This window comes from Eumetopias jubatus, unplaced genomic scaffold (assembly GCF_037043125.1).
Source record: "Eumetopias jubatus isolate StellerSeaLion01/CBP00866 unplaced genomic scaffold, mEumJub1_p1.0 scaffold_5, whole genome shotgun sequence".
Lineage (NCBI taxonomy): Eukaryota > Metazoa > Chordata > Mammalia > Carnivora > Otariidae > Eumetopias > Eumetopias jubatus.
Genome location: NW_028274811.1, coordinates 7,048,464 through 7,065,253, shown reverse-complemented (window position 1 = coordinate 7,065,253; position 16,790 = coordinate 7,048,464). Strand labels below are relative to the sequence as shown.

At 37.1% G+C, this 16,790-nt stretch overlaps 1 protein-coding gene across 1 annotated transcript; it reads left to right on the top strand.

Annotated features, from left to right (window-relative positions):
- Positions 1 to 258: 258 nt before the first annotated feature.
- Positions 259 to 1,194, top strand: LOC114200268 (olfactory receptor 2T33-like). Its single transcript, XM_028092323.2, has one exon. The coding sequence runs from the start codon at positions 259 to 261 to the stop codon at positions 1,192 to 1,194; it is 936 nt and encodes a 311-aa protein (XP_027948124.2).
- Positions 1,195 to 16,790: the final 15,596 nt, after the last annotated feature.

Genomic DNA, 16,790 nt, shown 5'->3' with positions numbered 1-16,790 from the left:
TTTATCAAGAAATTTTACTCATTATACTAATTAAGCTAATTAAACCTTTGAAGTGCTTGTAATGAAAATAAAAAAAGGTGAAATTAATTTTATGCCCAGGTTAGAAAGACATTGGAAATCACATAAGCGGGATTTGGAAAAGGTTTCAACATTTTCACACAAATTCTTTTCATGAAGAATATACTTGAAGTAGAACATTGTAAATGATGAAAACTGTCATTTATTTCTTCATTTGCAGTGTCACTCTTGTTTGAAATCATGAACATTTGGAACACCACCTCGGATTTCATTCTTCTAGGACTCTTTAACCACACAGGAGCCCACCTATTTCTCTTTGTGATGGTTCTGACAATTGCCTTCAGCTCTCTAGTAGGCAATGCCCTCATGCTCTTCCTGATTCACCAGGATGTCCAGCTCCACACGCCCATGTACTTCCTACTGAGCCAACTCTCCCTCATGGATATGTTGCTGGTCTCCACCATTGTGCCCAAAATGGCAGCTGACTACTTGACTGGCCTGAAGTCCATCTCCCCCGCTGGCTGTGGGTTGCAGATCTTCTTCTTCATGTCATTGGGAGGGGCTGAGTGCTTCCTCTTAGCAGCCATGTCCTATGACCACTATGTGGCTGTTTGCCACCCACTGAGATACCCCATTCTCATGAGCTGGCAATTATGCCTGAGAATGACTGTGGGGTCTTGGTTCCTGGGGGCAGCTGATGGACTCATGCAGCCTGCTGTTACCCTGAGCTTCCCATTTTGCGATGCACATGAGATCAATCATTTCTTCTGTGAGGCCCCTACTCTGATGCGTTTGGCTTGTGCTGACACAGTTGTTTTTGAGTATGTGATGTACATCTGCTGTGTATTAATGCTCCTGATCCCATTTTCTCTCATCTTGATTTCCTATATTCTCCTTTTTGCTGCTGTTCTTGAGATGCATTCTAGAGAGGCCCGCAAGAAGGTTTTTGCCACCTGCTCTTCACATCTCTGTGTGGTGGGACTCTTTTATGGAGCTGCTATTTTTATCTACATGAGACCCAAATCATATAGGTTAGCTAACCATGATAAAGTGGTGTCAGCCTTCTATACTATCTTCACTCCTTTGTTGAACCCTATCATCTACAGTCTGAGGAATAGTGATGTCAAGGGAGCCCTGAGAAAGTGTATGGGTCAGTGTGCTGCCCTTAAGTCATGACTAATATTAGTTCGATTTGCCCAAAATTTCAAGCTTGTACAAAACTGACTGTGTATGGGATACCTGGGTGGCTCAGTTGGTTGAACATCTGCCTTTGGCTCCGGCCATGATCAGAAGGTCCTGGGATGGAGTCCCGCATTAGGCTCCTTTTTCAGCAGGGAGCTTATTTCCCCTCTGCCTGCAGTTCCTCCTGCTTGTGAGCACTCCCTCTCTGACAAATAAATAAATAAAATCTTAAAAAAAAAACTGTGTGAAATTCCCTAAAGAAAGTTTATATATGCAATATATCTATAACTTTTACTATTTAACTTTGAAATGCAGACACACCTCTATATTTCACATTTTTATGTATAATCATTTTATTGTATTTTTTAAAAAATTTAAGATCATTTTTTCAAGTTTTTTAAAAAATTCCTGTTAGTAAATATGCAGTGTAAATTTAGTTTCTGTTTTTGAATTCAGTGATTCAAAACTTACATAGAACACCCAGTGCTCATTACAACAAGTGCACTCCTCAATCTGCATCCCCTATTTAACCCATACCCCCCACCTTCCATCCAGTTACTATCAGGTTGTTCTGTATAGGTAAGAGTTTGTTTCCTGGTTTGTGTCTCTTTTTTTCTTCTTCTTTTGTTTCTTAAATTCCACATATGAGTGAAATCATATGTTAGTTTTCTTTCTCTGACTGACCTACTTCCCTAAGCATGATACTTTCTAAGTCAATCCATGTTTTTCCAAATGGCAAGATTTCATTCTTTTCATGGCTGATTAATATTCCACCTTTTTTTTTTTTTTTACCCATTCTTCAGTCAAACGACATTTGGGCTGATTCCATAATTTGAATGTTGTTATAAAAATTCTATAAATATTGGGGCATATATATCTCTTTGAATCAGTATCTTTGTATTCTTTGGGTAAATAATGAGTAGTGCAACTGCTGTTCTGTAGGGTAGTTCTATTTTTATCTTTTTGAGGACCCTCCATACTGTTTTCCAGAGTGGCTGCACCAGCTTGTATTCCCACCAAAATTGTAAGAGTTTTCCCCTTTCTCCACATCCTTGCCAACATCTATTGTTTCCTATGTTGTTAAGTTTAGCCAAAACAGCCCTGACCGTTTTGAGGTGATATCTCATTGTAATTTTGATTTGTATTTCCATGATGATGAGTGGTGGTGAGTATCTTTTCATGTATTTACTGGAACTTTATATGTCCTCTTTGGAAAAATGTCTAATTGTCTTTTGCCAATTTTTAACTGGATTGTTTTTTGGGTGTTGAGTTCGAGTTTTTGGGTGTTTAAGTTCTTTATACATTTTGGATACTAACCCTTTATCAGATATGCCATTTACAAATAACTTCTCCCATTCTGTAGGCTGCCTTTTACATTTGTTGATTGTTTCCTTCACTCTGCAGAAGCTTTTTATCTTGATGAATTCCCAATAGTTTATTTTTGCTTTTGTTTCCCTTGCTTGAGAAGACACATCTAGTAAGAAGTTGCAATGGCTGATATCAAAGAAGTCACTGCCTGTGTTGTCCTCCAGGATCTTGATGTAATCCTTTGCCAAACTTAGGTCTTTCTTCCATTTTGAATTTATATTTGTGGATGATGTAAGAATGTGATACAGTTTTATTTTTTTATGTTACTGTCGAGTTTTCCCAGCACCATTTGTTGAATTGACTGCCTTATTTCCATTGGATATAAATTCTGATTTGTCAAAGATTGGTGGATCATACAGTTGTGGGTACATTTCTGGATCTTCTATTTTGTTCCATTGATCTATGTGTCTGTTTTTGTGCCAGTATCATTCTGTCTCGATTATAATTTTGTAATATAGCTTGGACAGGAATTGTGATGATTCTAGCTTTCCTTTTCTTTTTCAGGATTGTTTTGGCTATTTAAAATCTTTTCTGGTTCAATAAAAATTATGAAATTATTTGTTCTAACTCTGTGGAAACTGCTGGTGGTATTTTGATAGGGATTGCATTAAATATGTAGATTGCTTTGGGTAATATAGACATTTTAACAATTTTCTTCTCTAATTCATGTGCATGGGAAGTTTTTCCATTTCTTTGTATCTTTCTTTCTTCTTTCTTTCTTTCTTCCTTTCTTTCTTTCTTCTTTCTTTCTTCTTTCTTTCTTTCTTTCTTTCTTTCTTTCTTTCTTCTTCCTTTCTTTCTTCTTTCTTTCTTTCTTTCCTTCCTTCCTTCCTTCCTTCCTTCCTTCCTTCCTTTCTTCCTTTCTTCCTTCCTTCCTTCCTTTCTTTCTTTCTTTCTTTCTTTCTTTCTTTCTTTCTTTCTTTCTTTCTTTCTTTCTTTCTTTCTTTCTTTCTTTCTTTTTCTTTCTTTCTTTCTTTCTTTCTTTCTTTCTTTCTTTCTTTCTTTCTTTCTTTCTTTCTTTCTTTTTTTCTTTCTTTCTTAAGTGTTCTACAGTTTTCTGACTAAAGGTATTTTTCCTCTTTAGTTAGGCTTATTCCCACGTATCATTGTTTTGGGTGCAATTGCAAATGAGATCAATCCATTTATTTTTTTTTTCTGCTGCCTCATTATTGGTGTATAGAAATGCAACAGATTCTTTACATTGATTTATATCCTGTGAATTTGCTGAATTCATGTATTAGTTCTAGCAAATTACTGGTGGGGTTTTTCAGTCTACATAGAGTATCATGCCATCTGCAAGTAGTGGAAGTTTGACTTCTTCCTTGTGAAATTTGATGCTTTTATTTCTTTTTGTTGTCTGATTGTTGAGGCTAAGACTTCCAGTACTATGTTCAATAGAAATGGTGAGATTGAACATCCCTGTCTTGACTCTGATCATAGAGGAAAATCTCTTAGTTTTTCCCCACTGAGGATGATGTTAGTTGTAGATCTTTCATATATGACCTTTATGATTTTTAGGTTTGTTCCCTCTATACCTACTTTGTTGGAGTTTTTTTATTAAGAATGGATGCTGTATTTTGTCAAATGCTTTTTCTGATTCTATTGATAGGATCATAGGGTTCTTCTTTTCTTTTCTTTCCTTTTTTCTTTTTTTAGTAATGTGTTGTATCATGTTGATTGATTTTAACATATTGAACAACTCCTGCAGTCGAGGAATAAATCCCAGGATCATGGTCAGTAAGTCTTTTAATGTACTGTTGGAATCAATTTGCTAGTATTTTGTTGAGAACTTTTGCATCCATGTTCATTAGGGATATTGGCCTGAAATTGTTCTTCTAGTGAGGTATTTATCTGGTTTTTGAATCAAGATAATTCTGGCCTTGTAGAAGGAATTTGGAAATTTCCTTCCATTTCTAATTTTTGGAACAGTTTGAGAAGAATATGTATTAAATCTTTGTTAAATGTTTCATAGAATTTCCCTGGTAAGGCATCTGTCCCCAGATTTTTGTTTGTTGGGAGATTTTCTTTTGTTGTTGTTATTGTTGCTGTTATTGTTGTTATTACTGTTGTTATGGGGAGATTTTTGACTACTGATTCCATTTCTCTCCTAGTTATTGGTCTGTTCAATTTGTCTATTTTTCCTGTTTCAATTTTGGTAGTTTGTGTCTGTCCAGGAATTTATCTATTTCTTCCAAATTGCCCAGTTTGTTGGCTGATAATATTTCATAATACTGTCATGATTATTTGTATTACTGTGGTGTTGGTTGTGATCACTCTTCTTTTGGTAATGATTTTATTTGTTTAGGTCCTTTCTCACTTTTTTATGATCAGTCTGGGTAGGTGTTTATCAATATTATGAATTTTTTCAAAGAACAAGTTTTTAGTTTCATTGATCTGTTGTACTTTGTTTTTGTTTCTATTTCATTTATTTCTGCTCAATTTTTTTTATTATTTCCCTCTTCTGCTGGCTTTTGGCTTTATTTGATTTTTTTTTCTTGCTCCTCTATGTGTAAGGTTAGGTTGTGTATTTGAGACTTTTCTTGCTTCTTGAAGTAGGCCTGTACTGCAATATACTTCCCTCTTGAGACTGACTTTGCTGCATCCCAAAGGTTTTGGACAGTCGTGTTTTCATTTTCATTTTCTTCCATATATTATTTTTATTTCTTCTTTAATTTCCTGGTTAACACATTCATTCGGTAGCAGGATGTTCTTTAACCACTATGTATTTGTGGTCTTTCCATTTTTTTTCTTGTGGTTGACTTCAAGTTTCATAACATTGTGGTCTGAAAATGCACATGGTATGTTCTCTATCTCTTTGTACTTGTTGAGGCCTGGTTTGTGACCCATTATCTGATCTATTCTGGAGACTGTTCCATGGAGAATGTCAAAAAAGAATGTGTATTCTGCTTTAGGATGAAATGATCTGATTATATCTGTGAAGTCTATCTGGTTGAGTGTGTCATTCAATGTCATTGTTTCATTGCTAATTTTCTGTTTGATGAGCTGTCCATTGATGTAAATAGGTTGTTAAACTCCCCTACTATTGTTTTATTATTATCAGTGAGTTTCTTCCTATTTGTTATTAATTGATTTATATATTTGTGTGATCCCATGTTAGGGGTATAATTATCTACAATTGCCAGGTCTTTTTAATGGATAGACCCTTAATTATGGTGTAGTACCCATCTTTCTCTCTTGTTACAGTCTTTCATTTAAAATCTTGTTTGTCTGATATAAGTATGGCTTCTCAGGCTTTTTATTGATGTCCATTCACATGATAGATGGCATTCCATTCCCTAGCTCTCAATTTACAGGTGTCTTTAAGCCTAAAATGAGTCTCTTGTAGACAGCATATATATGGGTCTTTTTTTTTTTTTTTTAATCCATTCTCATACCCTATGTCTTTGGATCATTTAGTCCATTTACAGTCAGAGTGATCATTGATAGATGTGACTTCAGTGCCATTGTATTATCTGTGAAGTTGGTGTTTCTGGTGATGTGTTCATTCCTTTACAGTCTTTGTTACTTTTGGTCCTTCTTTCCCACTCAAAGTCCCCTTTAGTATTTCTTGCAGGGCTGGCTTAATGGTTAGAAACTTTTATTTAGCTTGTTTGTGTGGGAAACTCTTTCTCTCCTTCTATTGTGAATGACAGCCTTGATGGATAAAGTATTCTTGGCTGCATATTTTTCCCATTCAGCAAGTTGACTATATCATGCCACTCTCTTCTGGCCTGCCAAATTTCTGTGGACAGATGTGCTGATAACCTGACTGCCTTCCCTGGTAGGTTAAGGACTCTATCCCCTTGTCCATTCAGGATTCCTTCCTGGTCTGTGTATTTTGTGAATTTGACTACAATATGTCTTGGTGTGGGCTGGCTTTTATTGAATTTGATGGAAAATCTCTGTGCTTCTAGGATTTTGATGTCTGTTTCCTTCCCCCAGATTAGGGATGTTTTCAGTTATAATTTGTTCAAATAAACATTGTATTCCCTTTTTCCTCTCTTCTTCTTCTGGGACTCCTTTGACATGAATGTTATTATGCTCTACGGAGTCGTTCACTTCCCTAAGTCTGTATTTGTGATCTAATTCTTTTCATTCCCTCTTCTTTTCAGCTTCATTATTTTCCATAACTATATCTTCTATATCACTGATTGATTGCTCTGCTTCATCCATCTCCATTGTCATTGCATCCATCAGTTTTGCATATCAGTTATTTATTTTTTTTTTATTTTGGTGTGACTAGTTTTTAGTTCTTTTATCTCTGTAGTATGGGATCCTTTAGTGTTTTCTATGTAAGCCCAACTAGAACACTTATTATTTTCGTTTTAAGTTCTGGTTCAGGCATCTTACTTATATTTGTTTTGATTAAATCCCTGGCCATGATTTCTTCCTGTTCTTTCTTTGGGGGCAATTTCCTGATTATGTCATTTTGTCTAGGTCACTGTTTTTTGTGTGAGTGAGTTTTAGGCAAGTGTGTTATATTCTTGCTCCTGATAGTAAAGGCTATATTGAGGTGTCCTATACTGTTTTATGCCTGGTGTCTCAGGAAGTGTTTCAGAGTACACACTCTGTTGTGGTGTTTTGGCTGCTCCTTTCCTCAGGTCAGTCCTCTGCAGAGTTCCTCCTTCCTGCAGCGAGGGATGTTTTCATGTTGTCCACTGTGTGGCAAATTTTAACTAGGTGTGTTTTGGTTTGTGTGTTAATAGAAACTAGATCCTATTTCCCCTGGACATGAAGCTTTGCAGCACTCTATAATCAGTAGAGTTGGTGGGTTGGAGCATTTTAGGCTGCTTTTTTGGTGTAGGGGCCTGCTGTATGATTTTCACATTGATGTTCCACACGGGAGATGTACTTAAGGGCACAGGGGAGCAGGCTTGGTGTAAGTGTCTACAATATCCACTGCAGGGGAGCACTTTGTTGCTCATAGACCTTAGTGAGTGCTGATTGTTGGGATGAAAATGGTATAACCCCTGTCTCTTGTCCCAGAGCAGGAAGTTCATGCCCACCACTCCTCAGTAAGCCCGTACAGAAGAGTGAACAATGTCTTGTCTTGTATCCCCAGCTTCCATTAGATTCCTGCATAACCCTGTCTGTTTCTCAGCTGGCTGCCTGCCATGGGGCAACGTACGCCTGTGTTTTATATCAGGCATGTGTCTGGGTTTCAAAACTCTCAGCTTTAGGAATCCAGCATAGCACAGTCTCATGCTGATTGTCTAGGGGAGGGTCTTGCCACAGTTTGGCTAGTGCTGATTTGTCTCAGAAAGGAAGTCACAGGACTGCTCAGTAGTTTGAAGTTAAAAGTAACATGAAGCAAAAAGCTGACACCAAGTTTTGTTTCCCCTGGCAGGTGTCTCTGTTCTTATGTTAGTGAACAGGGCAGTATGTTGGTGCCTACCAACTCTCATCCCTAAAGAGGCTGTGCCACCATGGCTAAATGAACTCCAGGAAGGGGAACTGTTTCCCACCATGTGATCTAGGGAATCCTCAGACCACCCTGCCCGCTCCCAGACATCCACCTTCCCCACAGGAGCACACCTAAGCCTGCAAAACACAACCCTGGTAATGGTCCAGACTTCTAAAACTACAGATTTTGAGCTATGCTGCTTATAAAATCTTGTGGTAGTTGGCCCCTCCAGTTTTCCCAGGCAATGGTTTTGGGAAAACTTTTTCTTGTGCAATTCCCTGCCTACTGCTCTCTCTCTCTCCTCTATCTGTGATCAGGGCTCCTTCTGCTTAGCAGACCCCACAAGTCTTTTTCCCCCCAAATCAACTCTCTGCAGCTTCTGCCTTCCAGGATGTAGCTGTTTTTCTCCTTCTAGATGTACTGTTTGATCTCTCAATCCTCAGATGAATTATTTGGGTGTTCAGAATGAGCTGCTATTTATCTAGGTGTGTTCCAGGTACAAGGCAAGCTTAGGGTGCCCCTAAAATTCTGCCATCTTAACTCTTCCCCATTTATTGCCACTCTGATCTTAATTATTTCCTTCCTTATGTCAGCTCTGGAGTGTTTGTTCGTTTTTTAGCTCCTCGAGATATAAAATTAGATCACATATTTGAGGTCTTTTTTCTTTTTAATGGAGGCATTTTTCACTATAATCTTCACTAAGAACTGCCTTTGCTACATCCCATAAGTTGTGATATGTTCCTTTTCCCTACATTTTTATTTGCTTTAAAATATTTAATTTTCACATTTATTTGGTTTCTTCATTGAACCAGCTCTATTTTCAACTTTTTGAAGAACCTCCATACTGTTTTCCAGAGTGGCTGCACGAGCTTGCATTCCCACCAATAGTGTAGGAGGGCCCCCCTTTGTCCTCATACCCACCAACATCTGTAATTTCCTGACTTGTTAATTTTAGCCATTTGACTCGTGTGAGGTGATATCTCGTTGAGGTTTTGATTTGGATTTCCCTGATGCCGAGTGATGTTGAGCACTTCATGAGTCTGTTGGCCATTTGGATGTCTTCTTTGGAATAATGTCTGTTCATGTCTTCTGCCCATTTCTTGATTGGATCATTTGTTCTCTTGGTGTTGAGTTTAAGAAATTCTTAATAGATTTTGGGTACTAGCTCTTTATCTGGTGTGTCATTTGCAAATATCTTCTCCCATTCTGTCAGCTGTCTTTTGGTTTTGTTGACTGTTTCTTTGGCTGGACAAAAGCTTTTTATTGCGATGAAGTCCCAATAGGTCATTTTTGCTCTTCCTTCCCTTGTCTTTGGTGATGTTTCTAGGAAGAAGTTACTGTGGCTGAGGCCAAAGAGATCACTGCCTGTGTTCTCCTTTAGGACGTTAATGGTCTCCTGTCTCCCAGTTAGGTCTTTCAAACATTTGGAGTCTATTTTTGTGTGTGGTGTAAGGAAATTGTCCAGTTTCATTCTTCTGCATATGGCTGTCCAATTTTCCCAACACCAATTGTGGAAGAAACTGTCTTTTTTCCATTGGACATTCTTTCCTGTTTTGTCAAAGATGAGTTGACCATAGAGTTGAGGGTCCATTTCTGGGCTCTCTATTCTGTTCCATTGATCTATGTGTCTGTTTTTGTGCCAGTACCATACTGTCTTGATGATGACAGCTTTGTAATAGAGCTGGAAGTCTTGAAATGTAATGCCATCAGCTTTGCTTTTCCTTTTCAACAGGCCTCTGGCTATTTGGGGTCTTTTCTAGTTCCAAGCAAATTTTAGGATTATTTGTTTCATTTCTTTGAAAAAAGGTGATGGTATTTTGATAGGGATTGCATAAAACCACATAAAGTATCACATCATCTGCAAACAGTGACAGTTTGACTTCTTCTTTGCCGATTTGGATGCCTTTTATTTGTTTTTGTTGTCTGATTGCTGTGGCTAGGACTTTTAAGAATATGCTGAATAGCAGTGATGATGGTGGACATCCCTGCTATGTTCCTGACCTTAGAGGGAAAGCTCTCAGTTTTTCCCCATTGAGAATGATATTCGCTGTTGGTTTTTCATAGATGGATTTATGATATTGAGGTATGTACTTCAATCCCTATACTCTGAAGAGTTTTGATCAAGAAAGAATGCTGTACTTTGTCAAAAGCTTTTCCTGCATCATATGATTCTTGTTCTTTCTCTTGTTGATGTATTGTATCACATTGATTGATTTATGGATGTTGAACCAACTTTGCAGCCCAGGGAAAAATTCCACTTGGTTTGTTGAATAATCCTTTTATTGTACTGTTGGATCCTATTGGCCAGTATTTTGTTGAAAATTTTTGCATCCATGTTCATCAAGGATATTTGTCTGTTATTTTCCTTTCTGATGGGGTCTTTGTCTGGCTTTGAGATCAACGTAATGGTGGCCTCATAAAACAAGTTTGGAAGTTTTCCTTCCATTTCTATTTTTTGGAACAGTTTCAGAAGAATAGGTATTAATTCTTCTTCAAATGTTGGTAGAATTCCCCTTTGAAGCCATCTGTCCCTGGGATTTTGTTTGTTGGGAGATTTTTTGATGACTGCTTCAATTTCCTTAGTGGTTATAGGTTTGTTTAGGTTTGCTGTTTCTTCCTGGTTCAGTTTTGGTAGTTGATACATCTCTAGGAATGCATCCATTTCTTCCAGGTTATCTAATTTGCTGGCATAGAGTTGCTCATAATATGTTCTTATAATTGTTCGTATTTCCTTGGTGTTGGTTGTGATCTCTCCTTTTTCGTTCATGATTTTGTTGATTTGGGTCATTTCTCTTTTCTTTTTGATAAGTCTGGCCAGTAGTTTATCAGTCTTGTTAATTCTTAAAGGAACCAGCTCCTAGTTTCATTGATCTGTTCTACTGTTCTTTTGGTTTCTATTTCATTGATTTCTGCTCTGATCTTTATTATTTCTCTTCTCCTGCTGGGTTTAGGCTTTATTTGCAGTTCATTCTCCAGCTCCATTAGGTGTAGGGTTAGATTGTGTATTTGAGACCTTTCTTGATTCTTGAGAAAGGCTTGTATTGCTATATACTTTCCTTTCAGGACTGCCTTTGCTGTATCCCAAAGATTTTGAACAGTTGTGTTTTCATTTCCATTTGTTTCCATGAATTTTTTTAATTCCTCTTTAATTTCCTGGTTGACCCATTCATTCTTTAGTAGGATGCTCTTTAGCTTCCATGTATCTGAGTTCTTTCTGACTTTCCTCTTGTGATTGAGCTCTAGTTTCAAAGCATTGTGGTCTGAAAGTATGCAGGGAATGATCCCAATCTTTTGGTACTGGGTGAGACCTGATTTGTGACCTAGGATGTGATCTATTCTGGAGAATGTTCCATGGGCACTAGAGAAGAATGTGTATTCTGTTGCTTTGGGATGGAATATTCTGTATATATATGTAAAAGGACTTCACAAGTCCATTTGGTCCAGTGTGTCATTTAAAGTCTTTATTTCCTTGTTGATCTTTTGCTTAGATGATCTGTCCATTTCAGGGAGGGGGGTGTTAAAGTCTCTCACTATTATTGTAGTGTTGTCAATGTGTTTCTTTGTTTTTGTTATTAATTGGCTTATATAATTGGCTGCTCCCATGTTAGGGGCATAGATATTTACAATTGTTAGATCTTCTTGTTGGATAAACCCTTTAAGTAGGATATAGTGTCCTTCCTCATCTCTTATTAGAGTCTTTGGTTTAAAATCTAATTTGTATGATATAAGGATTGCTATCCCATCTTTCTTTTGGTGTCCATTAGCATGGGAAATGGTTTCCCCCCCCTCACTTTCAATGTGCGGGTCTCTTTGGTTTTAAAATTAGTCTCTTGCAGACAGCATATTGATGGATCTTGTTTTTTAACCCAATCTGATAGACTGTGTCTTTTGATTGGGGCATTTAGCCCATTTACTTTCAGTGTAAGTATTGAAACATATGAATTTAGTGCCATTGTATTGCCTGTAATGTGACTGTAACTGTATATTGTCTGTGTTCCTTTCTGGCCTATGTTCCTTTTAGGCTTTCTCTTTGCTTAGAGGACCCCTTTCCATATTTCTTATAGGGCTGGTTTTCTGTTTGCAAATTCCTTTAGTTTTTGTTTGTCCTGGAAGCTTTTTATCTCTCCTTCTATTTTCAATGACAGCCTAGCTGGAAAGAGTATTCTGGGCTGCATATTCTTCTCATTTAGTGCTCTGAATATATCATGCCATTTCTTTCTGGCCTGCCAGGTCGGTGGATAGGTCTGTTACCAATCTAATGTTTCTATCATTGTAGGTTACAGATCTTTTCTCCTCAGCTGCTTTCAGGATTTTGTCTTTGTCTCTGAGACTCATGAATTTTACTATTAGGTGTCGGGGTGTTGACCTATTTTTATTGATTTTGAGAGAGGTTCTCTGTGCCTCCTGGATTTTGATGCCTGTTTCCTTCCCCAAAGTAGGGAAGTTCTCTGCTATAATTTCCTCCAATATACCTTCTTCTTGTCTCTCTCTTTTTTCTTCTTCTGGGATCCCAAGTATTCTAAAGTTGTTTCATCTTATGGTGTGACTTATCTCTCAAAATCTGCCCTCGGGATCCAGTAGTTGTTTATCTCTCTTTTTCCCACTTCTTTATTTTCCATCACTTTTTCTTCTATGTCACTAATTGTCTCTTCTGCCTCATTTATCCTAGCAATTAGCACCCCCATTTTTTATTGCACCTCATTAATTGCCTTTTTGATATCAACTTGGTTAGATTTTAGTTCTTTTATTTCTCTAGAAAGGTTTCTCTAATAACTTCCATGCTTTATTCAAGCCCAGCTAATGTCTTTAAAATCATCATTCTGAACTCTAGTTCTGACATCTTACTAATGTACATATTGAGTAGGTCCTTGGCAGTCAGTACTGCCTTTTGTTCTTTTTGTTGAGGTGATTTTTTCCATCTTGTCATTTTGTGCAGAGGAGAAATGATGAATGAGAGAACAAAATGCTAACAGGGTAACAACATCCCCACAAAATAGACTCTAAATAATCAGAAAAGACCTGAAACTGGGGAAGAGAAAAGGAAAGAAAGAAAAAAAAGAAAAAGATAAAAATAAACAAAAACAGAACAAAACAAAACAAAACAAAAAAATAACAGAATATGATCAACTATGATCAGGCTGGTGCATAAATCAGTGCCACACACTAGATTTTGGGTGTATTTGTTTTGTTAGTAGAACGTGCATCCCAGAATTTTAAAGAAAGAAAAATTTATATATGTACAAAATAAGGGCTAATACAATGAACGGTTGGAATATTTCTGTAAAGATGAAAATTATAAAAAAATTATAAAAGGAATTGATAAGAAGTTATTTGAAAGAAGAAGAGGAATAAAAAAATAGAGAATAAAAGTGAGAGAATGTGATCAGGCAGGAGAGTAGAATCAAGCCATACACTAGAGATTTAAGGTACATTTTGATATGTTAGGAGAAACTGTATCTCAAAATTTTGAAGAGAGAACTATATAGATAGATAGATAGATAGATAGATAGATAGATAGATAGATTCCTTCTCTCTATATATAATACCAAAAATAAGGGTAACTACTCTGAAGGGATAGAATATGACTCTAAAAATGAAAAAAATATATTTTTCAAGAAAAAGATTGATAAGATTTTGGTTGAAAAGGGGAAAAAGAAAAATTCAAAAAGAACGAGACAGTTAAAAAATTTAATTTTGAAAGACTATTGAATCATGGGGAAAAAAGCCATGAATTCTATGCAGTATTCCCGTAGTGCTGGAGTTCTGCCGCTCTCATTGTTTGGTAAACTTGGTCTTAGCTGGCTGTTTTTGCTGATCTTCTGGGGGAGGGACCTGTTGCCGTGGTTCCCAAATGTCTTTGCTGGAGGCGGAATTGCCCCACCCTTGCTGGTCCTGGGTAAGTAATCTGCTCGGGTTTGCTCTCTGGAGCTTTTGTTCCTTGCAAGCTTTCAGTACAGCTTTGGAGGACAAGAATGAAAATGGCGGCTTCCCAATCTCCACCCCAGAGGAGCCGAGAACTTGGGGTCCCTCTCCTCAGTGCACCCCCCGAGAAAAGCAGTCAATCATTCCCATCTCCCCGGTCTTTGGCCACACCCGTGCTCACCCAGCCTGTGACCAAGCATTTCTCTCTCTGGCACATGACCACATGTGGAGTCTCCAAACCCAGCAGATCTCTGTGGTGTGCTCTCGCGTCGCTCTTCCTGGGGGGAGGAAGGGGTGTCTCCCTGGATCTGCCTCTTGTTGGGTCCCTGCTGGAAGAACAGTGGCCCGACCGTGCCATGGGTCATGGCTTATGTCAACCCTGAGCTGAAAGCCCGCTCCTCGGCTCCCTCTCTGCAGCTGGCTTCCCTGCTCCAATCCCTGGGAGCTCTGCCACATTCAGGCACCCCCAGTCTTTCTGTGACCCCGAGGGTGCTGAGCCCACACTGTCCCAGCAAGTGTTCCACCCCCTGCTTATACACTGGAGCAATGTCCCTCAGTGGAGCTGACTTCTAAAAGTTCCAATTTTCTGCTCTGTGGCTCTATCACTTGCCAGAAGCGGCGGGTGGAGGCCCCCTCCCCCGCCATCTATCCTCTCGAATATTACCTCAGATTCACTTCTCCACACGTCTACCTTCCAGAAAGTGGTTGCTTTTCTGTTCAGCGTTGTTGCTATTCTTTTCTTTGATCTCCTGTTGAGTTCATAGATGTTCAGAATGGTTTGATCCTTATCCAGCTGAATTCCTGGGACCAGATGAAATCCAGGTCTCCTACTCCTCCGCCATCTTGCTCTGCCCCCTGTGAAATGAATTCTTAAATATTCATTCACCCTTTCACTTTTTCTTTTAATGTTTGGAATAAAAAAGTCACTATTTTTGTCACCATAACCTGCACAGACTAATAAATGATAATTGCTTGATAATCCATGATCAACATAATCAAAATCAATGGATGCACTTTCTCTTTATTAGTTATCTTAATTGGGTATTGTCATCTAATGTTTTGTATGGAATATGGTAATATGGTATTGACATGTTGTAACGAATTATGATTAATAAACTCATTATAGGCCCAGTAGTAAAAGAAAAATGTAAAGAAAAAAAAAACTTATGAACAAATTAAGGTAAGTGGATAAGCCATAATATATGGAATAATTTTAGAAGAAAATATTAAGCAGAACAACAAGGAATAATTATAATGAAGTAAAAATAATGAGTATATTGAAAATTCTGAAATCAGTAAATGTTTTCCTAAATTTATATTTTATGGTAAAATTTGTCAAATATTGAGACACAAGGCAAATATTAAAGTAGATTAAATGATAATTTTACTTCACAGAATTCACAATGCTCTATAACACATAGTGACAGGGATAGTATCTTTTGTATTTATCTGTCACTGCGCAGTTCATAGCAGAAACTGAAATGAAGATCAGCTAACAACATTGGTTTAATGAGGGATTAAATGTACTGGAGGATCCATGGATATATTCCACATAGTTCCTGGATTGAATCAGCTAAACTTCAAAACCATCATACATAAAATAGTACATGGAGTCTTAGAAAACTTAAATAACTTTTCTAGTATTAAATATACTAGAATGATGGTGTATTTTATAGGTTTTCAACTACCCTACACGAACTCTCATTTAAAATTCACCTGGTTTTCTCCAAATAAATAAGATCTTTTTACAAAAACAAACAAACAAAAAACAACAACAACAACAACAACAAAAACTGTGGGCAACCAGGTGGCTCAGTTGATTAATCGTCTTCCTTGGGCTCAGGTCATGATCCCAGGGTCCTGGGATTGAGCCCCACATCTGGCTCCCTGCTCAGTGGGGAATCTGATTTTCCCCCGCCTCTGCCCCTTCCCCCACTCATGTTCTCTCTTGCTCGCTCTGCTCTCTCTCTCTGTCTCTCAATAAATAAATGAAATATTTTAAAATATTTAAAAATAAATAAAACTCACTTGGTTTTTTCAACCTTTTAACTCATTAGGCAAAGATAACTGCAGACATTGTGTAGTAAAGCAAGAATTCATGATTTCTAGAATTTAAAAAAAATACTAGAAAGATCTCTAAAATGATCCCTTTATATCTAACAGGATATAACATTTATGTTTATCTCACTTTGCACACAGTGACCTAACAAATATTTTATTACATTCATTGACATATTTGATTGATTGATTTAAATAAATTTTACAGGGTATTTAATATTTATTTTACAATATCTATTACTGATTCCACAGATTACCCACTAGATATTTTCTTAGTTTTCTCCTAAACATTTAAAGCTAATTAAATAACCTCAGTTCCAAAATGTTCCAATGTAGCTTTGATAAAATTTGATCTTGATATTTTTATATGTAAAGAAATAAATAATTCATGATTGTTATAAATAGTTTGGGGAATATATATATATATATCACCCAATATATTAACAACAATGAAGAAAACTTTAACTTGGAGGCGATGTTTCTCAATTACCACCTAAAAAATACCCATTTCAAAAAAGGGAGCTGAAAAACAATAAAATAAAACAACAGAAATTGTTTCATATATGCCTGAGGAAAAAATGATGCAAATAATTACAGTCAAGAGTTTGTTCACTCATTATTAGAATAATAGTTTATAGGTATATACTGAACCTTACTACTATCCGCTTTCAAAAATCTTTTCAGGGAAGACTTTCAACACTGAAGATAGATTCCTGGAAAATTTTAATATTTAACATATCATTCTTACACAGTAATGATGCTGTGCTCTATCTTGGACTGGTGGCATTACAACTCTTTGAATAAGATAAAAATAGGTCATCAATCCAGGCATGAAAAT